Source organism: Parambassis ranga, chromosome 12 (genome assembly GCF_900634625.1).
Source record: "Parambassis ranga chromosome 12, fParRan2.1, whole genome shotgun sequence".
Classification (NCBI taxonomy): Eukaryota; Metazoa; Chordata; class Actinopteri; family Ambassidae; genus Parambassis; species Parambassis ranga.
Genome location: NC_041032.1, coordinates 3,295,793 through 3,320,268, shown reverse-complemented (window position 1 = coordinate 3,320,268; position 24,476 = coordinate 3,295,793). Strand labels below are relative to the sequence as shown.

Here is a 24,476-nt window from a genome sequence, read left to right as displayed (position 1 = left end):
ATTTTTCTAGAGGTAAATAACATGTATTTACACCTGTCGGCATGGTGATCCAGGAAACAGGTGTCAATCATCATGCATGTTTACAGTAGTATGGGTGCCGGTGTGTGTATTTAGAGACACTAAAACTGATCCAGTGATGTGTAACTTAAATTAACCAATCAGATGCAATTTCAGCACTGAAGCAGTAAAACTGAAAGACCTTGACTTGCACTCTCTGAGGGACTAATCTCTAACTGGTCTTTGTTAGGGGGAGGGGGCGTGCTTCCACTCCCATTCACACTCCAGTACCAGCGGAACTCTCTGTGGAGATGGCCCAGGAGCCACAACCACACTCTGCTCACCTGCTTCTCCTGAGACTTTTCCACCTCAGCACACACACACAAGCACGTCTTTTATTCAGTGGTCTATCTTTGGAACAGAGACTGGATCAGGTCAGGAATGGTGTGGATTTGGACAGGGAAGGTGTCAGGATAGAGATAATAACAGTTATCATCTTAGGTTTTAGTGCCACTGCACACTGCTTTTCTGTGTCTCAGATGCACCTGCAGAGTGTCAAGAAGGTTGGTTCAGCCACCATTTTGTAGTTGTAGTCTGTATAACATGTCAGAATGTATTGATTAATCATGGACAATCACTCAATCTAGTGATCAATTCTAGTGGACTGCAGCATTAAGACTTTCTCCTTTAGAATAAAAACAAGACAAGAAGGCGTTTTCAAGCAGCACTTGAAAACCTTCCATCTACATACTACCAGCGTGGCCTGGCTGCTAGTAATTTTCCAACAATAGGCATAGTAAATTGCAAGGAACATGAATGATTGTGTGAGAGCTGAAGAAGATGACTTCTCATACCAGCATGAGCCAGAAAACATACTCATATGCATCACTACCACCACCTGGCTGGAGTGTGTGTACAGGCATAAAAATGCTGCGTGATATCTCTGTGCCTATGTAGCAGTGCTTCATCAGACTATAGTCCCAAGATATATCAGCCTGGCATTGCCATTTGTACTTATTGTGAATATGTAATTGTAAATGAAATTTAAAAAAAAAAAGTTTTTTGCTCACTTTTGCTTACGACATGCTAGGTTACTCTAGATTCCATTGAATATGCTAAGCTAAGCTAGCGGCGGCGCTGCCAGTCCAAGACAATGCATGCACTGAAACAAGTTATGTTTGCCCACTTATCTGACTCCATAGGGGAGATGATGGATAACCCCATTTCATAAAATGATGGTGTGTTCCTTTGTGTACCGCTTGACTTGACTCAAGCCTTGTCAGGTTAGTAGCATTTTTTATTATTTTAGATACTTTAATAATGTGATTAATGTGATGAAATTGGCTGCTGCCAAGCTTAAGGCTGCTGCCAAGCAGTGTCATACAATGACAAGCAAGGCACGCCACACCAGTGAGTACACTGGAGGCAGTGTGGGTAAAGTGGACACACAACAATGACTTAGGGAGGAGTTGGGATTGGACCACCAACCTTCCGGTTATTGGACAACCCTGCTATACCACTGAGCCACAATCACCTCAGTGAATTGATCACAGTAACATCCCTTGAAATTCATCACCCTTGTAAGCCGGAAAATGGGGGGGAAAAAGTTACGTGAAATGGTGCGGTTTCTAAACATTAACAAGGAGTTTTGTTAATAAATAAATAAATACAATCTAATCACCACCTACCACCCCCAGCCTATCTTCTGGCAAGCCCAAAGGGTTGTTATCAGTTGTGCACAACACTTCCTGATAATGCACCAACTAAACCTATTGATTAAGCAGGACCCAACAAACAACTGATAACAGCCATTTACCAGGACGATAACATCCAACGACCTCAAACCTAAAAGACAGCTACGAATACCCAGAGATACATTGATCATCCAGGCTAGCTACAAGCTGACATGACATGAGAGATTCTGAGTATACTGGACTCATAGTACTATTGTTACGTGTCACAAATTCATTAACTTTGTCCACACACCTCTAACAAGCAACTTGCCATTAAAAGCACATGAGCTGACCTGAACGTGGCTTCCATGTTTGGTGAGAATCTAAAAATATTCATTCTTTTAATTTTGCACAACAGAGCACACACAGTAGTTACAATGGTTCCAGTAAGGGCTTTGGACTGTGAAGGACAAACAAGGTCCGGGACCCGATCGATCATAAACATTGCTACTCTCAGAGAGTGTTAACAGGCTTGTTCAGTCGCCCACATAACATAGTAGACATTTGGCCCGAGGGCCCGCCCGAAGAGAAGAAGGACCAATAACGAGAAAAGAGACACTCAGCTGGCCGATTACTGGGGAGATATCACTAATTCTCTCCTCCCACCTGTCTCCGCCATCCCTCTAGAGTCAATATTGACCTACTGTAAATTGTGTGACAAACCCAGCGTGCTGTCGATAAGGTCTGGCTGAAGCACTAAAATGCTGTGTTTTGCAAGAAAGATACAAGCTTTCCTTGTTTGCTCAATTTGCTTAGATAAGAGTTGGGATAATTAGGTGTTACAGAACATCAAATTAGGAGCAGGAAAAACAATAGCTGTGTAATGCTAAAAACCGCCCACCGGATTAATGAGGAAGAAACGAGGAAGGATGCTTAAGCAGATAATTTAAAGCAGATGAGGGATGCATTTAATTGCTCAAAGTTAAAACTGTATGTAATATCTATACCTTCAGCAAACCAACTTTGGGATAGTGATAATGCTAAAAGAATGCAGTATCGAAATAAATAAATATTTCATTTACAGAAAATGCCTTAAAGTTATACACACTAGTTATTCTGCAGGTCAGTGTGCAAGAAAAGGACTCATTATTGAATGTAGGGTACTTTTTTTTTTTACCACCTCCATTTTTTATATTCATAACAATAAAGACAGATGTAAAAAAATAACAATATACAGATTACACCATACAAAAAGCAGCAGGCTCAACAGGTTGCACAGCCATCACAGACCAAAGTTTAAGTAGCCTAAATATTAAAAACACAATGCTCTTGCCCTGTAGTAAAGCCAGCTAAATGTTACACATGAAGGTAAGGTAGTTTACTGTGAACTGGTCTCATGTGGCTGCGTGGCAATTCTGGAGTTGAAGGTAACATTTGTTTGTCTAACTGATCATCCTTCAGATGGTTCTACACCTTCATCTGAGTCCAGCTGTGTTTGATGATGCTGATTGGACTTGATGAGGAAATTGATTAGGGAATTAGGACACACACCTGTCTGTATAAGACCTTACAGCTCACAGTGCATGTTAGAGCACATGAGGATCATGAGGTCAGAGGAACTGCCTGAAGAGCTCAGAGACAGGATTGTGGCAAGGCACAGATCTTAATGTGAGTCCATGATCGAAAAGCACTATTTAGCCAACAGTAAAACCACAAAACAGTTCTAAACTTCTTTGCCTCCTGTTTGCAAATGTTATAATATATATTTTATATTGTCAGCAAAATATGAAGTACACAAGTATAGCTGTTTATTGTGACAGCTAATTCTACAGCACTTTGATCTCAGCCTCTCTTATCTCCCTCACTTTCCCTCCTCTCTGTTGTGCCCTACACCACTCTGTGTGTGACTCCGTCAGTTATTCCACAGTGAGAGCGCTTACACAGGGGCCAGGAAGGGTGAACAAACAGAGCGCCTCTCCACTGAGTCGAGACAGAGAGAAGACGAGGTGGAAAGGAGGAGGAGGAGGAGGATGAGGCGAACGCTCCGGCAGTGGCAGTGTCCTCCTGTTAGATCTAATGAGACAGAAGGGAAAGGAAGAAAAAAAAAAGAAAAACGGGGGAGGAATGTTGTTTCTCTCTGCGCACAGTGCAAACAAAACTCCCCACGCCCTCTGCTCGGCCCACAGCTGGAGGCAGCGGGCGGCCGTGGAGGAGATGCAATTCGCTCCATTACGCAGATGTTTGGGAAAACAGGAGGGGACGCTGCAAAAAAAAAAAGGCCACTTTCCAGCCTTTTTAGAGGCCAGCTATACAGCTCTGAAGAAAAACAAGGGGAGCCAAATCATCCATTACACCGGTAACATGACCAAGAGGGGCCCATTTTGTGGCGCAGCTGCTGCCCTTGTTGGTGAACTCTGAGAGAGAGAGATGGGGGGTGCTGCTGCCTGCCTGATGTGATTCAATAATTTAATATTTGGGCTTGTATTTTGAATTGAGAGGCTATGGCAAAGAAAAAACACCAATTGTTTCTGCACAAGTGGAGAAAGAAGAGAGATTTCCTTTAGCTCTACTCCACCTCTTTACCCGTATTTGGATTAACCAGAGGTTTAAGCAGAATATGGCACTGTCAAGATGTAGAGGTGCTGCTTGCCTTGCAGGCAAGGCAGGCAAATGCTGGAGGCCTCAACAGTGACAATACACAAATTTAGGAGTCCTCCCTGTGTTTAATAGTTTAAATTATGACAGTAATGAAAATATTGTTTTTCCACTTTGTAGGTAAAAATCGCTGCTGACATGTTGATGTCGGAGCCTCAACAGTCTATACTTAGATCTATGTAAAGCCTGCCATGTTGACATATTTTCTAAACATTAATTAACCGTATGATACGTTTCATAAAGTAAGAGAAGCCAGTAGCTCTATAATGTTCAGAAAAATGTATAATAGCTGTGATGGTCAATAAGATATATATCAATATGGTAATAGTTTCACAATAAAAGCGTAGAAAATCTGAATTTGGTGTTTAAATCTCACCAAAATACAAGCTAAATGAGACAGAAAACCATGGTCCAAAATGAAAGAAAGTGAAAAGTTAAGTCTAAAAATAAAGCCAAAAAAAATAATGATCCCACATGAAAATCTGACTTGAGTCAGCTGAATAACAGTCCTGAATTTGACCAGATCCTACACCACCCCCTCCAACCTCCAAACTTACTTTAGTCAGCCTTTGCACCTGCTTCTGCATAGGCTAAAAGAAAAGGAGACAAAAGTTCTTCGTCATTTTGTTCAACATTCAAAGCTGATGGCTTCTATTCAGCCATAGATTCATCTCGACTCATCTTGAGACCTCCAAAGATGCAAAAGCACCTCCAAGTGAGCGGAGATGCATTCAAAAGCACAAGCTAAGCTGCGTGTAGGACCCGTTGTCAGAGGTGACAGTCATGCTAACGTCCTGCAGGCTGATGAGTCACCTGTGTTTCATCGATGTGATAAACGCTGACATTCTCTGCAGACATAAGCCTTCAGAATTCAGAGGTCTCTGTGATTTCCCGTGAGCTGTTCGAGCATCACTAACACACTGACATCCAGGTAAAAAAAAAGCTGATCCACTGTCAGCTGGTAGATAAGGCCCGCTGAGACACTGCTCTGACATTTTCCATTCATTCATAGAGTTCTTTTATCATCGTTCATACAACCGTATAAATTTTAGTAAATACTTTCACTTCAAAACCTGTGAAAATAACCTGCTCGTCATTCTCACTGTGGGCAACCATGTCCAGCTAAATGCTAATGTCAGTATTCTAACGCTCACTCAAAACCACAAATGTCAACCTAAATGGAGGTGCTGGAGGAAAAATCACCGAAGCCAAGTTCCTCCTCAGGGTACCATAAATGTATTTCATGGTGATCCATCAAGTGGTTATATTCAGCTGAGTGACTGACAGATGATCATGTCCGTGCCTAGGGTCATGCTGCTGTCATGCATAAAACACCGAATATAGTTTCAGACTGTAAAATGTGAGGATTTGATACATTATTTTAAATTCAGTGGGAAAAAAACATATATATTTAAAAAGCCACACACACAGCCCTCAACACTGTGATTCTCGGAACAGCTCAAATTGTAACAATAGAGCAGTATGTCGTCAGCAAACAGTGGAAGAAGAAGTGCTTTAGCAGCTATCAGACTGTAACGGGTGCTCTTTTTTTTTAGGTAGCAAATCATCATTAGCTGGGTCCCAATTGAGGGGCTGCATCCTCTAAAGGATGCAATAAATATAGGTCGCACCGTATCAATAGATTTTAAATGGGATGGTCTAGGAGACGTTCTGTTGATTGTGACCTGCAGTTCATTTTTACTTCAAATCTTTTCTCTTTGGCCACACCATAAATCCTGGGATATGTTGGGTGGCAAAGGATCCACCTGATGCATCCCTTTATTATCAAGGACACATTTGTCAACTGCCTTCGAAATGTGACAGCCCTGTCATGTCCTGCTCAATTGGAACACATTTTACCCTTGGGTAGCGCTTGTTGCTCTGGTAACTGAACCTAAACCATGATCTTTTCACAAACATGACCATTTTTTTTTGTGCCTAAAACACAAAAAAATACTGAAAGTGATGTAAAATAAAAGTCTTTTTTCACTGTGTTAAAAAAAAAGGTGATTATAGACACTAATTTTAATGTGAAAGGGCTAATTGGTATTTTATTAATTGACTGCAGGGAAACACACACACACACGGCTGTCACCCTCTTCTGTCTCATTCTTACAAAAATGCAGCTGGAGTACTTGTAAATGTTCCGATGTTTGCCACACAGCGACACATTGTTTGTAATTATCTGTGGACTGAGTCATGTGTGAAAAAGGGAAACCTGCCAGTCTGCCACATCAGTTGTGCACTTCCTCTGCCTACAGGAAATGACAAGCATCACGTCCGGCCACGCTTGACTGAAACCTTGGCAGCCGAGCTGACAGAGACACAAAAGTTGTGGGTGTCGGTGTGTAAAAAGGGGAGAGGGGGGGAGGAAAGGTGCTAAAAATGGATTTTAGATGTGGCTTTTCATGCATCTAGACATGCATGAGTACACGTGTTGTGCACATCAATTAGTCGGACAAATCTGCAATGCGTGCGTGCGCCAAATTAAGACCCGTTTTACTCCTAATGTGTAATCCAGGCGCTCTTGCCAAGCACCTGCCAGATATATGTCATGGTGATAATTGCTTGCATGTATCCAGCAGCCATTTTAGTCAGACATAAATAGTCATGATAGCAGAGGGACAGATGCAAGCTGGATTTTTTTTTTTTCACCCGCTGTGTTATTCTAAGTCACCTTGGCGTCTTTCTGCATTTCTCTTCCTATAAATATTAATGAACTGAGGCCAGCCTGTTGGTTTGTGTGAGCTGCTATTAGTTAGTCATCGAGTCCAAACAAATCAGTGTTACATCCGTATTATAATGCAGGTTAAAAGCTGTCAATACACAGGTGATGGAGTCCACCATGAAGCTGTAGCCCTCAATAGGAGCATACTCAGAATAAGACACTGCCCCTTTTTTAATTAGCTCACCCAAGCCATATGTTCCTAGTTCAACGTTAATCAGCCTCATTTTTGGACGGAATTAGCTAACAGCTAACTAGTTCACTCCTTCAGTGTAGCGGCATCATGATTGAGGAGCATTAAAAGTGTGCAACGCTTCACTCTTCATCCTCATCCTCAGACTCTGACCCCCATCAGTCCGGCTGCACTGTCCTCTCTGTCACCTGCAGCATGCAGCTTTCTGTCCAGTTTGCCGACCCTAAAACTTTAGCTTTGATCAAAGATTTTGTATTGACGGTGAGAGCTTTCACTCCAATGACTATTTATCATCATACGCATGTACATAAGCACACATTGAAAAAAGCTGTAAACAAAAACTTTGTGACTTGTTTTACCCACCAGAGTGAATAAACATGTGAAAGTACCATTGTGTAATCCACTGATTTCAACAATGTAACTGTATTCTAATTACCGCTTTTTTAGACTGTAACAAAATACATATCTTGTATTCTAATTACGTAACGTCAGTAGGGTAGCTATGGCTGTAATTGCCATCTACAATGGAGAGAAAGCAGACATCTTTAGAGCTATGCAGCTGACGTCAGAACAGTCTAGATGCATACATCCTGCAGGCCACAGGAAAAATAATAAAAGGAATATTTGATTCTGGGGTTAACTGTGCCTTTAACAAAGTTAGCTTATAGACTAAAAGGTTGGCAGATGAATCAAATAAATCAATGAATGAAAGCAGCATTGATTGCTTCACTTTTAGCAGGAAGCTGATCAGGATCCTACCCGCTGTTTGGAGCTCCTGTGCAGCCCAGCCAATAGACCTAACAGAGCCTGTACAGCATGGCATGTGCAGCCAGGCCTCTGAGATCACACAGGGTTCACCGGAGCATTCACCGAAGAGATCGCTAACTGGCTAGAAGGCACCGAGGGGAACAGCCTGTACCATGCAGGCACATCACACACACACACATGCATGCACGGCCTGACAGCTGACAGGTCACTGACCATGTCTGCAAGAGCCGCAGAGAGTAAGAAAAGGGATCAATAACATCAGATCCACCATCAAACTGAGGAAACAACGCAGCAGGGGAAAAAGTGAGAGGTGAGTCGTGTCTGTGAGTCACACACAAAGATCCATAATAACAATATTCCGGGGGGACACACCAACAAGTCCACCCCTGTCAAACCTACAAGATCAGACAACAGCGTTTTGGCCCATGTTCAAAGGCAGCATTTTATTCATGCTGCTGTTTGTGGGGGCATAAGCTAAAGTGACCCACCCTCTGTCGTCTCTGCAACTATACTTTGAAGCCTCCTATTGTGTTAGCCTGTCGCCTGAGAGGCACATGAAAGGGCATCACAACTTTGAAGTCCACACAAGTACCGACTCTCACCCCGGCTACTTAGGGCTAAGACTCAAACCTACAGATAAATGAATTGTAGAGGGGAACAAAATAGTTTTTGTTTTTTGTTTTATAATTGCACGTCTGTCTTTGTTTCCGTGGTGATGACAGTGGGATTATTGATCTCAGTGACCACCAGTCTTAGATTGGCGTTGCTGTAGCATTTGCACTGGCAGTAAAAGGCCATGTTTAGACTGGCTATCAAAGGTCGAGGGATGTTTAACCGGAGCATGCAACCATGTAACTGACACGCACACATCGAGTGTGTGTTTTAAACAATCATCAAAATACTGTATTTATATGCACAGAGTTCAGGACCCTTCAAGTAACCTTTAACTCCTGCATCTTGCAATTGAATTTCCAGTCAATAAAAGCTATCTTTGCACATTTGAAAGGCCTTTCTGCTCCAAGAGCAAACAGCAAAGCAATAACTGTGTTATTTCATTGTAAAGTGTAGACTGACAAGTCATCTTATTCAATAAAAACATAGAATTTACAACACAGAAGTAACCACATATAACCTTGCACTACAGTAAAAGGATTACTAACACATTTATCCTACATGACCCATAATGCAATGTGACTGTTGGGTGAATAATCATGTGATCACAGACTCAGTTGCATTATACTGTTCAATCTGCATAAACCTGCAAGAGATCCTGCTTTAGATTCAGCTGTCAATCAGGCTGAGAGGCCAGAGGCCAGGTACACCCTGGGCAGGTCAGCACATTATCACAGGGCCACATGGACACAAACAACCAATCACACTCACACCTATGGCCAATCCAGACCCATTTCTCTGAGAAGGTTTTTTTGTTGCTAGGGTTAATGCAGAGGTCACCCCTCGAACAAAGGCTGGCAAAGGCTGGCCCATCAACATCTCACCTCAGCTGCTGCTTCTGCTTTTGATCACATAGACAGTATTTGAGGTAAATAATATATAACATCTGACTTTGACTGTGATAAAACTGGAAAAATCTCAAAATATAGACAAGCAATTCTACAAGTTCTTTCAAAAACAGTTAACTAATGTAATTTTTCTCTTGAAAGTGCAAGGATGGAATGCTCTAATATGTTTTATTGAATAATTAAGGGCATTTGCTTTGTTTTCTGATTCATATCAGACTTAATTTTAAATTTAACTAGCTAGGAATAGAATTGTTTAATTACTCTTCCTAATTGTTACCTCTATGGTCTATGGTAGAAATTACATGCAAGTGCAAATCACCCCAGATTTACACCAGAAGTGTTATGGAAGCAAGTTGCACCAACCATCTCGAGCAGACAGGAAGTCAGACACCAGAACAAAAGAGAGTTTCCAGTAGATTTTCAAAATAAAACGCCGTAAGACAGAACTGTCACAACTGACAGAGAAACACAAGAAGAGATTCAGTTTGGAGAAACAGCATTTTATATGACATAACATGCTTTTTATTGAGGTGACATCAGAAAGGAAAAGACAGGGAGAGAAGCAGCAACTGTTTTCAGAGTGGAAGGTGAAAAGCTGGCCTGAGGACATTAACCATCAGGTGAACAGGCAGATTAGTGTGTGATTTTGTGAATCTTGTGGGAGCTTGAAGACACTACACTTCAGAAACAGCTCTGGTGAGGACTGATGACCACTACCTGTCCCCAACGTCAGAGGTGGAGTTAAGTGTTCACTGTTTTTACCTCCCTACCTGTCCAAATGTAGGAGGGGGCTATGTTGCAAACAGGTCTGCAAAAACTTGCATATCTAATGAATATCTGGTCACTCCTCAACATGAGGAGGCCTGGTGGTTAAATCATGGACTGGTCATTGTGGTCACAATTATACATCAGTCAGGAAGGGACGATATGCAGCAGGTTTCAAAACTTTACTTTATCACATGTAAAATAGTAATAATAAGGCAGCTGTGTCAGAGATCTTGAGGATATCTGGTATCTAATTATAGTGAAAGGAACACACAGCCTGCTGGTTAGGTTGGATAGGTTTACCCCCAGTTTTTGACTTTCAGAATAATGGCGCTATTTGGCGTTGATTCCTTTCTTTAGCTATTCTGCATGGATTTGAATTCTTGTCACTTTTTCTTTCTTTTTTGAAATCCAGCCACCTAGCCATGGTTCCCACAATGCTAATGGTTATAAAAGCTTGAAAAGAAAGAAGGCTTTTTTTTTTTTCGTTCTTTCTTCTCACTCTCCCTCTTTATGTCGCTGCTGCTTGTCGTGCTCAGCGTGCGACCGGCTCTGTCTGGCTCCTCATCAGGGCTCGCTGCAGCTCAGTGTTGTATTGATTAAGCCATTGGCAACACTGGGCAGATTTATTCTCTTATTAGGGGCTTCCTAATGCCTGATCAGAACAGATTAAAGGTCTGCCACTGCCTCCAGCTACACTACCATTCAGACCCTTTCATTAGGGGTGGATGGCTGTAGCAACATAATGAAGCCTAAGGAAGGAGGACTGGAATTGTATGGCTGGCTGACTATGCTCATAGTTATTGACTCGTGTAATATTAGATGATAAATAGGAGCATACCTTAGTGTCTTTTAATTTTACACAAAGTAGGATTTATTGCTCCTCTCAGAGGACGTACGCTAAATTAGATTTCTGACCCGGAAGATCAATAAAACAGCATGACTGGTACCTTTTGATTGATTACAAGGCATTTTTTAAAATAACTTTTTATCAATCATTCACACAGCAATCGATACCATCGTAATATAACTCTGTCAGCTTGCTGATTTCATCATGTCAAGTGTAAGAAATCTTTGTTAGCAAGCATTTTTAACACCCAGGTGTGCAGTAAGATCCATCAAATAAATGTATTATGTCATCACACTTAGGCCTGGATCGGGACACCTTTTTCCCCTTTTTTGATCGGAGTGCGTGGCGCACAAAAACAAACATGCCACACACATACACCCCCGATTACATCGAGGCACATTATCTACTGTGGTTGCCAAGCAACGAAACTGAGACAGATATACACACACAACATAATAGTTAATTTGTATCCAGCTGTGTCAGCAATGGGTAGCCCAAAATGAAGAGCTATTTCTCTAGCTTTAGTGTGTGAAGACAAAAAAAAGATAATTTTAGATGCATGTTATGACGTAAACAATAAAATATTTTTTATTTATTCTCTGAATTTCCTTTTCTGGTAAAATGCAGTTTTGCAAGAGATACACCGGGAGTCTCTAAATTGTACTCATGATGGCTGATACAAATAAAAAAATTAAACTTAAAAATGTTAAATTATTTATTATTTATTGATGTTTTGAGCCACCCCTGTCTAGGAGGAGCAGCCAATGACAGGACAACATCTCACTGTGCATTCAACAACAACAGTAAAGAGCGACATATCTATGATCCTATTATATCAGTGACATGAGTAATCGGCTACTTCTCCTTAAAATGATATACAGAACTAATGGAGCTTTCCCAGCTTCCACCACTTCCATGCTAATTCACAGTACACTCTTGTCCCCTGGACAAAGCATTACACACAGTGACCAACATGCAGAGATGAGCTGCGATGAGCTGATGTGCCATGTATACGCTTGTTGTGTTGCTATTTCTTGCCCTATAGATAAAGTAAAAATTAACAAAACAACAACAAAAAAACACTAGAATTGAGCTTGTATAAAGCTTTAAGGCTCCTTAAAATCCCAGCAGTAACTGCTCAGAACTATTGACCTGACCATTGGCTTTTCATGACTCCTCTCTGATAATAAGAAACATAGGCCATTACATGCCTTCAAAAGCCCTAGAGCCTGACAGCCTACCTGCCAGGCAGCCACTAAGAGCTCTTCACAGAGAGCAGAAAACACAACTCTTCGCAATAAAAGCGCCTGTCACACAATGCACAAATGGGGTGTTCTCGTTCTTGAAAAAAAAAAAAAGCAGTACTTCGGCATGCAGATGCCGAGGTGGTATCAAACGGGGACAAGCGTTTATGTTTAAAGGGGCAGTTTGTGTACAGATATTGATGCCTTTTTCTTGTGGCCTGCAGGGATATTCATCCATCTAGATTGTTTTGATGGCAGAAGAGACCCTGTGGCACTATGCTTGAATGTGGTACAAAAATACAAAACACAATTGTGAGGTCTGTAAAAATAATGGCTGAATAATTACTCAAGTCTTGCTACTTTATTTTATGACAGAACTACCTTCAAGGCAGTATTGTACCTGCATAGCCAAAATGACGATAAAAAGAAAACAAAATCACATGTTCATATTGTGTCTCTCCTTATTACTTTCATACAATTTAATTAGTTGAGCTGCAGCAGGTGCTGCTGATCACCTTGATGAATTGATCATCAGCAGGTGTACAGACCTCTATAAAAACAGACGTTTTGACAGTTTGCTGTTCTGGAACATTCAGGTGTGTGTTAACACAATGACAAGACAGAAAGACATAAACAATGGTGTTAGAGAAGCAGCTGTTGCTGCACATCAATCTAGAAAGACTTATAAAACCATTTCAAACTGTTTGGAGTTCACCGTTCTACAGTTTCACAATTGGAAAACGTTAAAGACAACTGTCAATCTTCACAGGACTGGACGTCCCAGCTAATTCAGCCCAAGATCTGAGAAATACAAAAAAACCCAAGCGCTACATGTCAGAGCCTACAGACCTCACTGAGCATGCTCAGTGTTAATGTGAAAGCACAGTTAGAAGAAGACCGAACAAGTACAGTTTGTTTGAAGGGTTACCAGGAGAAAGAACCTTCTGTCTAAAAAACACATGGAAGCAGGACTGAGGTTCACAAACCTGCATCTGAACAAAGAACAACACTTGTGGAACAATGTCCTATGGACACATGAGACCAAAGTGGAGCTGTTTGGTCTTAATGATCACCAACATCTGCTGAAAACCACACAGCAGAAACACCTTATACACACTGTAGAGCCTGATGAGTGGTTCTTGTTTTGCAGACACAGGGTCTGGACACCTTCTCTACCATGAACTCTTCTGAATACCATATTCTAGAGACAAATGTGAGGACATCTGTCTGACAGATAAAACTTGTTCCAAATTGGCTCAAACACCAGGTTAGAATCAGAATGGCCGAAAACTACAGAAGATGGATTTAATCTAATTGATTTTGAGATGAACTGTCCCTTTAAATAAAGTGACTCCCACAAACTGTTGCCAACAAATGCTCTCTCTCTCACTCTGAGTTGGGTTACTTGTTGAATAACGTACAATTTCAGGCATGATGCTCTAACTGGAAGGAGGTGATTCCACCACACTCCTCCTCAGTGTGCTCACAGATACGCACAAAAAAAGCCACTCTCTCACTTATGGCTTCCATCAGCAGCTGACACCCAGCGGGCGTGGGACTCACCCAGTGAGGACGACCACGAAGTCCATTACATTCCAGCCGTTGCGGAGGTAGGAGCCTTTGTGAAACGCGAAGCCCAAGGCGATGATCTTAATGGCAGCCTCGAAACAGAATATTCCGATAAAGTAGGGCTCTGTGTCGTCCTACAGAAAAACAGAGAGAGCATGAGATTGGAAGAGGGAGATGTTTTTTGTTGGAGGTTAGTGAGTGTTTAATGAAGCTTCAACTGAAAGAGAGCAGGGGAAGTGAAAGAGAAGAAACATGGCTCTTTTCAGGTCTTCCATCAGCGTGAGCAGGAAGTGGAGCGCTCTTCTCTGGATGAAAAGAGTGTAAAAACAAATATTCACAAACACAGCATGGTAAATCGATGGAGCTCCAGGCATGCACATGTAACACATACAAACTATGGAAATAAACTGAAAGCAGATGTACAAACTGAGACATGAATTTTGTCAAAATGTCACTGCGGGTACAATCAGCAGTGTGTGACTTTATAAGGGCAAAGATCATGCCATGTCTTCTTTTTTCATATAAATTGAAGTCTTTCCATCTGACTTTTTTTGATGTGAATATGGCTGACTGAAACCCAGTCAGAGGTAAACCCTTAGCCAAAGGGACTCTGACCAAAGGACTGCCTGAGCCAATCAGAGATGTTGGCATAAATCTGGCACAACTCCCCTTTGGGGTGATGATAAAGGCCTACAAGATAAGGGCAGACATCATGCCTTGATCCTTGGACCAGTATTCCCCTCCATCAAAGTAAAAGAATGACGAGTACCAGACAAAGGATCCTGGCCCAGGAACAAAGCACTTGAGCTACCCAGAGCGGCAAAGAAACAGCAGAGGTACTTGAAATGGGAGACTGAGGGCTAATTTATTGTGTGGCAAACATATATGTATGGAAATGGCAGACAGGTGGGCCACTGATGAGAAAGCTGTGGTGGTATTAGTAGCTTGGATTCCATCTAGTCCATCAGGTGGATTGTGTTGAAAAACGTCAGAGGATGGCAGTATAGGTCACATAGATTGTTGTAATGTAATGTAAAATGTGGAAGAAGCAAAGGCTACAAACTGCTGCTTCTTCCTCTCTTTTCTCCAAAAACTTCATTAAATTTAGAGGATTTGTTTTCCACATTTTGGTCTTCCCACCTCGCTTTTTTGATGTGATCCTTACAAAATGGGTGATGGAAACCCAGTTAAAGGTAGACCCTTACACGGTCAGACCTATACGAAGGCTCCCCATAAGGGTTGTAACTGAAGGACTGCCTGGGCCAACCAGAGAAGAGAGCATGAAACTGACATGACAAGAAGGGCCTAAAGTCATTTTAAAGGGGTACTTGTGCTAAGATTTGGACCAATCACGGGCCAATCAAGTGAACCTTAGAATATCAGAGCTAAGAGAAACCTGGAGTGTGCTAATCACTTCTTGTGTGAGATTAGGGTGAATAAAATGAGCTGAATTAATTCGCCAAATGAACAGTTCGATCCTGAGTGGCGACCTGGGTTAACCCTGGTTGTATATGTACGTATGTAAGTAAAGGAGCTGGATTAGTCCTGTATGACCTGACACTTTCTCCCTTTGCATCCATTAAGCTCTGCAAGAGCCTAGAGCGACACAGACGGGGCATGGGCAGAGGATATCTTGCGCCTACACTCGGTTTTGCTCTCAGCATATACCACAACCTGACAGAGCATCCCCAACCCCCCAGCATCACCCAGCCTCTGACACGTAAAAGCAGCATGACGGGCCTATAGGAGACCTTTTCTATAGGACCAAGCACATCTCATAATAGCAGATGCATTTCATGAAGATGACTTGCTGTATGATTTTGGTCCATTTTTGGCAAAAGAAAAATGAATAAACAGAGCTTGGTGTGGTGACACTGCTGTAGGTTAAATGTTAACATTTATATATGAATTATAAAACAGCTGTGGAATCCTCTAAGGATCACGGCACTAGAGGCCTGCAATGGATGTGAAGTGCTCTCGCTGATCAGCTCCTGTTGTCGTCCCCCTCCACTTACAGCGCGCCCGCTAGACCGTTCACAGAGTTTCATAAATAATAGCTGATGCCTTGTTCTAATTAAAAGGCATCTTGTTGTATTACATCCTCAAGGTGGAGGAGGCACACACACAGCAAGAGAGAGAGGGAGGTTGCATCTTCTCTCCTTTTGTGTAAGCACTCTAATCACTTTATCATGTGCCACCTTACCCCCCACCCCTGTAATTTCTTCACTGCTGAATTTGCATCTCAGCTGCTGCTATGATAATGCAAAACAAGAACAGGTGGCTGGAAGAGGAATTCATTGACTTTTCAAATCTTTGTAACACTCTCTATTTTAAGATTTCTCCCACCCCTGAGCTACGGCATCCTCAGAGTGCTGAACCATGAGCCTTACACAAATTCTTTGTTTCCTGCCACTTGACCTCCCTTGTGCAGCAGTCTCTTTAGTTCCTGGTAAGATGTGTGACGCCACTGTCAGAGTTCGAATGTTGGTTAAATCCGAGTGCATATGAAAGCAGATAGTGGGAAAAGAGCCATGGTGGACAGAGTTGAATGATGGGTTGTTGCTGTAAGTAAGCGAGATCAAATTTTAAAGAATAAGACTCACCAGACGTTCTGACATGGGTGTCTTGTCACCGTCGGGGAGGTGCTGCTCCAGGGCCAGGACGATGCAGTTGGCTATGATTGTAGCCAGGATCATGTACTCGAATGGAGTGTGAGGGTTAAGGGAAGAAAAACAATAAAGTTGCATACATTTCATTTCATATAAACGGCTTCAGTAGGAGTGTTTTATAGCTCATTTAGTCTAACGAAATAAGGGTGCAGACTCATAGCAAAGCAAATTACCCTACTGCATGATGAATGCCATTTCATTTAGATATGGATTCCTCCTGTCCACTAAAGCATTACCATTCAGTTTTTTTTCTTCAAAAAGAAAGAAAAGCATCCTGTACATGTGCTCGTGATGCTTCCAGATGGTTGACCATTATCAACCACTTTCAATGGTTGCAATCCATTTTGACTGGGTCAGCGCCTGGAGGGGGGGTCAGGGCCTATTGAGGGCCCTCTAAATCGCAAGGGAATACGGAGCTTATGAACATTAAGGCAAAGATGTAGAACCGCAATAAGGACAACAACGACTACTCTGAGAATGGTTTCCTGCATTATTATTATTAGTAGTAGTAGTTTTGAGTATAGCATACCTAGTTTATATGTACTCTCATAAGAGGGCATGGATACACTGATAACTGCAGTTATTTGATTACACCTAATGTTATTCTCACTGTCGCCCACAGAGCAGATTCAGCTGTCTGCTTGTGTTTGTCGCACAAGCTCTGTCTTCTCAGCCTTAGCCACTTCACAGTGAAAAGATATTAATGGGCCGTTTAATCTACAGCTGAGTCTTTAAGGCTGGATGGAATTATTTAATTGCTCTTAATGCACATGCTGTTTATTGGCACTTATTTTGTCTGGTTTAGATTTAAACTTGGTGAGGAAGCTTTGGTAGTTTATCAAAAAGATCTTTAAAGAAGAGTACAACTGTGCATCATTTGCACCAGTTTATACGGTTTAAATGTGGCACTTAGAACATTCAAAATAAGTCACAAGACGTGTTTTCATGGCTGGTTTCAGGATGAGGTAAAGGCAATTCAATGTTATTTCATGTGGCAACATCTTTACACTTTGAAGGACTCTTTGAAGCGTGAATATATTTTTTGGCAGTGATGAACCTATTGGCGTGGGCGAGTTCAGCACCACGGAGAGGGCTCCCAACCACAAGACAACGAGGCGGTGCTGCGAAACCGCGTGCATGCGAGCGCAAAGTAAGCTGCGCCTGTTTCTTGTTTTCTTAATCATTTGCACATAACTGGAGAAAACGTAGAACAGGAGTAGAGGGGGAGAGGGGGAGAGGGGGAGAGGGTGGACGGTGACTTGACTTCACCATCGCCCCTTTTACGCACGCAGCTTTCTTTATCGACCCGCAGCTGCGGGGAAATCAATTGCGATGTTTGATCGTTACTGCGCTGAAGAATGCTTTCCGACACTTTCGGAGCTTTGACAAAGCAAGTTGTCATTACAGGAAGCTGTAAATTATGTAGGAGAGGGGAGCACAATAGATGACAGGTCTTTTCACGGCGCGCATCTATTGAGAGAACGCAGAGATAAGAAGCGGAGCGACAGGTGCGCGGAGAGGAATAAAGACTTGTGGGGGCTCCACCGCATGCGTAAATACCTGCTCATTTTAGCAGATTGCAATCCACATATAAACTTAACAGGCCTGCAGGCGGTGGTGCGTGTGTGTGTGTGTGTATATGTATGTGTGTGTGAGTGTGCGTGTGTGTTTGCTTTTGAACCATTGCTGTGTGGTTGCCAAGCAAAGGCAGATGGGCTACAGATGCACCTGCTCTGTGTGCGTGGTGGTGCTGCTGGTCAGGAAGGATATGGCCACTCTGTTATTCTCTTTGCATACTTCCTGATGAGATTGTCCTCGCGGAAGATGAAGAGGGAGCGGTTGACAGTGAAGCAGTTCTGTCTGACAGGGTTCGGGTTGTAAATGGCCATAGTTCGGGCTCTCTGGGCCATCGATTGCTTGTACATCCTCTGCCCACCCGGAGCGTGGCCAACACCGCCACCGCCGACGCCGCCGCCGACACCCCGGGCGCCCCCTCTCCCTGCGCCCGGTCCACCTCTCCCTCCACCTCCGCCTGCGCTCCCTCCATAGCGGGTGGGTAGATCTTCTGCGAAGCGAGCCATTCTGGAAACGCACAGATCCAAAAGGGTAAATCCAAACTGGTGTCAGTGGGAATAAAGGGGAGACGCATCACAACAAAACACGCTTCATCCAAAAAAAATAAAAAATAAATCAGCGTTAGTGTAGAGAAAGCGCTGCCTTAGGAGAAATGAAGAAATATTAAGGTGGCCTCACTGAAAACCACGCTCTCTGGGTCCTTTCCATTCATTCATTTTTTTTAGAAATAATCAAAGTTTCAAGCAATAAAATACTTCTGGTGTAAAATCTATTCACTTCACTGAGGCTGCTGCTTCCATAGCAGCCCGGTAGAGAGAGAGAAAAAAAATCAAAAGGCTGAAACAAAAATCACATCAGTCCACATCGTGTCAGCGTCCAAACACCAGTTGAAAACGTCCAGGGTTGTCAGTGAGGAGGAGCGAGAGCACCGGAGAGACCAACCGATAATCCCCGTTTTTCACCTGTTTTTTTTTCCCCCATCAATAAAACAAGCAAATCCAAACCAGCAGCAGTTGTCTTGTGCTTTCTGTTTGATCGCTCCCTGCATGGGGGGTGGGGGGTGGGTGGGGGCGGGTTTGGAGGCTGTAAGCAAGTCCTCCAGTGGAATAAGGAAAAGCGCATGTGACCATGAGCGGACCTATCGGTGACTGGAGCGCACAGACGCGCTCACCGTCTGTTGGCTGACACTAGAAACGCTAATGAAGTTCTGAAAAAGCCCAGCGGCTTAAATACATGAGCGTTAATCAATTTTTGCTTAGTGGGAACACATTTACAACATTCAGATGGCACAATTCCAATCAATAGTGTCACATATCATGTCAGAGTTTGTGCAAAATTAAATAAAATGTCACTTCAGTGACTTCAAAAACGTGTTGATTATTTATAGGTGACTTTTATTTTGGTTTTATTTTGTCACTGTTGATGTTTCTGTAAACACACACACACACACACACACACACACACCCAAATGATTCTATTAAGGTCAATCATCTCATCACACATGGATGATTATACATGATGATTGGTGTGTTTTTGGGGCAAAAATAAAAACGATTTGGTTAGGTTTAAAAAATAAATTAAAAAAAATCAGGCTTTAGGTCTCGGTTACCATGGTAACATTGCATCTACAATATAATGTGTTTTGCTGCCTGACAGAAGTAAGTGTCATGGTGTGAAAGTGACACATCCTTATACATAAATGACTTCATGCCAGAAATTACGCATTGTTATGCTGGATGACCAGATAGCAACATATGGAGGTACAGTGCTTCATAAAAACAACGAGCATCACTTACGTTGGAGGCATTAAAAATAGGGTTAGGCTCAGGTAAAGACTATAAATTGTGTTAAATTTTATAAATTTGATGACAGCATTGACCACTAAGGGGGCCCCACATGATTCCACTCATTTGCAATTTGCTAAAATATTCTAAAACAACATAAAAGCTAGTAGTTTACAGTATTAGTATTTCAACTTTATATATATACATATATGTATACATGTATACATATATACATATACGTATATGTATACATGTATACATATATATATACGTATACGTATATGTATACATATATATATACATATATATATACGTATATGTATACATGTATACATATATATATACATGTATGTATACATGTATACATATATATATACATATATGTATACATGTATACATGTATACATGTATACATATATATATATATACATGTATACATATATGTATACATACATATATACATATATGTATACATGTATACATATATATACACATATACGTATGTATGTATATACACACACACACACATATATATATATATATATATATATATATATATATATATATATATATATAACCAGGTTACTTAGGTTTGGGCATCACTAATTGAAATTGTCATCAATATTTACAAGGGCCCCGACAGACTTTAGGTTTGCCGCTGAATATGTGGGCAACACAGTGATAATTTCCAAAGACTGGAAATTGTGACCTCATGTTGTATGCTTTCATCACACCCATTTTGTTTTTTAACACGGCACCCTCTTGTGGTCATTTTAATAGAGGCATATAAACGCTGCGAGCCTTGTTACCATGGTAACCAAGAAAAGGCATAGAAGTTTGTTGTGCATGTGTTTTTTTTGTTTTTGCAGATAAGCCCTTTTTTAGCTTCTTTTTTTGTGCAGTGACTTTTGATTCTCCATACGTTCACTGTTGCTGCATGCTGTGTGTGAGCTTTTCTAATGCTGCAATTTATAACAGGAAGGAAGTAAAGGAGCCATGTTTATGGTGGTTACACAGGCTCTATAAATCAGGCCTGCTTAGTTGAACAATAATTGCCCCTGGGGACGTTTTTTGTGGGTGGCGTTTACTGGAGACGATGGCTATGCTTTTCCAATTAGATTTGGATGAATTTAAATGCAGCATCACCACACACTGTAGATTTAAAGCATGCATTCACTTATTCATCAGTTTCATCTCTTTTACTCAGCTTTTCATCAGCTTTAGGTCTCTGCAGGCCAACCATCCAGCTTTCTGGATACAACCGAGGAGCCATCTGGTGGTTCAACTAATGTACTGCAACGGCGATAAGACGTATTCAGTAGAATGTTACTATGTATCTCACCTCTCAGTCCATGGGGTGCTGTTCAGGAGGTCGTGCCTCCTCACAGCCTGATGGACACCATCTCCTTTCCCCTCCCTGCTCATTCCATCCAGGTGCATCACCACGTTATACTTCTCACTGTCAGCAGCTCTCCACTCCGGCTCATGGTCCTCCTCCTCCTCCTCCTCCTCCTCCTCTTCAGCGCAGCTGTCCGTCTCCTTCGGTTCTTTCTTGGAGGCATTACGCTTCTTGTTAGGTGTCAGAGCCCAGGTGTCCTCATACTCAGCCCCCAGGGTGAGCATCCTCCAGGAGCCGAAGGTGGCTGAGCGTAACGCTGGTGGGGAGGGAGAAATAAGTACAGGGAGCAGGCAGTTTGTAATCAGTGGATACAAAACGTTGCATACCGCAGCCCCATAATATAATGTGTGACATGTTAGAGCTGCAAATCAAGGAAGTAGTAGGTTAGGCCTTATCAACATGTATCCAGAGCCCTGTAAGGTGAAGTCAGGCAGCTTATATTCCAAATTTAAAGGCATAAATCAAAATACATATACACACTAATTTAAATATATATATTTATTACTCATTTTTTCTTTAGGTAGTTCACCTCTATTATCCAAAATAAAGAATGCAAACCACATATAGTGTAAATATTTCATGTGGAAAAGAAAAACAAAACAATTAGTCAATCATTTGAGCTAATGTAGCGCAGCGGCCTGACTTTGTATCATATAAAATGTATATGGACTTCAGGACTTGACACATTATTATTCAAAAATCTAAACCGCTTTTAATAAGGGTCACCTGACCTGCGTGACCTTTGACCCCTTAAATTCTAATGAGCTCATCATTAACTTTGTGCCAAATTTTAAGCCACTTTGGAAGATCAATCAGCCAAATGTATTTATAAATACATTTAAAAACAGGCAGTGTGCAGGCCACCCTCGCAGGTACCACTTGGTCTGAATACCATAATAACCCCTGTGTTTATGAGGATATGATATTCATGCTCATAGAACAACAAATATGGACAGAGGCAAAAACACTGGATACATATGTACGTCATATAGCACACTTTACTGCAGCACTGTTCATCTACCTATTTGTAAGCAGCAAAGAGCTAAATAAATACACAACACTGTATGCGCTGAAGTGTGCACACTCCTAACAATAAAGCAACAAAACAATGTGATGTCTTTATTTAGTATTTGAGATATACTCTTCAGAGCAAACCTCTCAACTAGTCCTGAAGTAGCTCCTCCATGCTACAGCAGGTAAGTGACGCACAGGTGTCCTCAATTCATTCATTAAAGGCGGCTGCATACCATTTCTTTTCACAATCCTGAGGGGCACTTAAATAGGATGGAGCCTGTGTTCATGTTAAGAAGTCTCTGCACTCAAATCTTTCAATATATTTGCTATTGTTTTTCAGGAAGTCTTTATTAATGCTACAGTAAAACAACATTAATCCAAAAGATGCAGAATGAACATACCGTAAACCACAGTGGATCGCCTCTCCGCCCATGTTGAGTTGTGTGGAACGTTCCTCTTCATGACTGCTCTCCAGCTGAAGTGCACAGCGACACTTTGACCCTCACGGACTTTGTTGTACAGTAGGTCTGCTGACAGAGGGCTTCCTCCCCACCCCCCCACCCACCCACCACCAGGGTGGCACCAAGGCAGGGACACCAAAGTGTTTTCTTTTTTTTTTTTCCTTCTGCACCTTGGAATGCGGAAAGGCTGCTTCCTGTCCTGCCAGTTAAGACCCCCTTTATATCAGAGCAGCCATCTTTGATGCTCGGGGAGAAACTTTCTCAGAATCAATTATCAGCTGTGTGTTTTGCTGTCCACCCCGGTAATCAGGAAGGGAGCAATCATCGGTCAGTTCATGAGAGAGCTAAAAAAAAAGGGCCTCATGAGGATTAAGGGCCATTTAAAATCCAAAATCCACAAAGCTTGTACAACTTTGATGCTTGACAGTTGCTTAAAGGCTGTATTTACAGCAGTGTTTGTTATTTTAAATGTATGTATTTAAAAGGGAAAGTGCATAATGATGAACATATCAATGTAAATATGCCAGAATAAGTCCAAAGGCTACTTACACCAGTAGTCCCTGACAGGTCAGAAGAAGGAACAACATAAAGAAAACACACTGTATTATCAATTATTTGAAAATGGAAGACGTACAAGGTCATTGATAATCTCCCTCAATCTGGGGCTCAATGATCACAGATGTGATTCTTCTTGAGCCGCTTGATTATTCCCATACATACATAAAGGAAAATATGGGACATGTGTAGCCATTTTTGCCTTGACCTGACACCTATACTTATTTGCTGTGATTTTTTTTCCCCCACTTGATTTTGCATAAAAAAAGGGGGGGGGGGTACAAATGTCCCATATTTTCCTAAAACTTAAAAAAAAATGTTGTTTAAGAAGGCACATTCTCATCCATCAAATGCCAATTGATGCATTCCTGAACTTCATGATATCACTTTCTACCTTCAAAGACCTACTCAGCAGCAGTTGCACAGCATACAGACCTCTTCTTGGAAGTCTCTCTGTGCAGGAAGTGGTCCACATCACTGGCCATCTTCATACTTGGGAGGAGGTGGCAGGCTTTAGGCGGTGAATGAAGTGGCGTTCAAACGCAGTCATCAGCTCGGCGGACAGGTCAGACCTGCAATTTCCATTTACTCATAACACAAAGTTACCAATGTAAAAGTAGCATTTGTTAAGAAGCTTTGCAGTCATTTCTTAAAAAAAAAAACATCTGAGTGGATTTACTTTCATCTCAAAATTCACGCTAGGAAATAAATCAACATCATCCTGCCTTAATAATCACATCCAGATTAAAGGGAAATATGTAAATGTACGTGACCTTTGACAATCAGCTGCTTTTGCTCATCTTACCAAAGAAACAGCACAGATGAGAAGCTTAAAAAAATAAAAACGACAGCAGATTGGGAAGCGTCAGCTGCTCCGATGCTGCCGCCGTTCCGATATTTTAGTACCGCTGTACCCTGTCAAAAAACATGTGGCAGCGTCCACCTGGAAGAAAACAAGCTGGCAGTACTTAAATCCTTTTCATCAACGAGTAAAGCATGTATGTGAATAAATGCATTAGTATTAAATTTATTGAAAAAAGATACAACCAATCAGATGGAT

The 24,476-nt window shown here is 41.8% G+C and overlaps 1 protein-coding gene across 5 annotated transcripts in view; it reads right to left on the bottom strand.

Moving 5' to 3' along the window:
• Positions 1 to 22,868, bottom strand: part of cacna1bb (calcium channel, voltage-dependent, N type, alpha 1B subunit, b) — a 130,675-nt gene extending 107,807 nt beyond the window's left edge. For all 5 annotated transcript variants that reach the window (XM_028418265.1, XM_028418264.1, XM_028418267.1 and 2 more), the window contains exons 1-5: positions 22,802 to 22,868; positions 21,330 to 21,642; positions 18,399 to 18,710; positions 16,563 to 16,668; positions 13,954 to 14,093 (exon numbers count right to left, since the gene is read on the bottom strand). In XM_028418265.1, coding sequence (XP_028274066.1) covers positions 13,954 to 14,093; positions 16,563 to 16,668; positions 18,399 to 18,710; positions 21,330 to 21,642; positions 22,802 to 22,862 — 932 coding nt within the window. In that variant the 5' untranslated portion in view covers positions 22,863 to 22,868. The remainder of the gene's footprint in view (positions 1 to 13,953; positions 14,094 to 16,562; positions 16,669 to 18,398; positions 18,711 to 21,329; positions 21,643 to 22,801) is intronic.
• Positions 22,869 to 24,476: the final 1,608 nt, after the last annotated feature.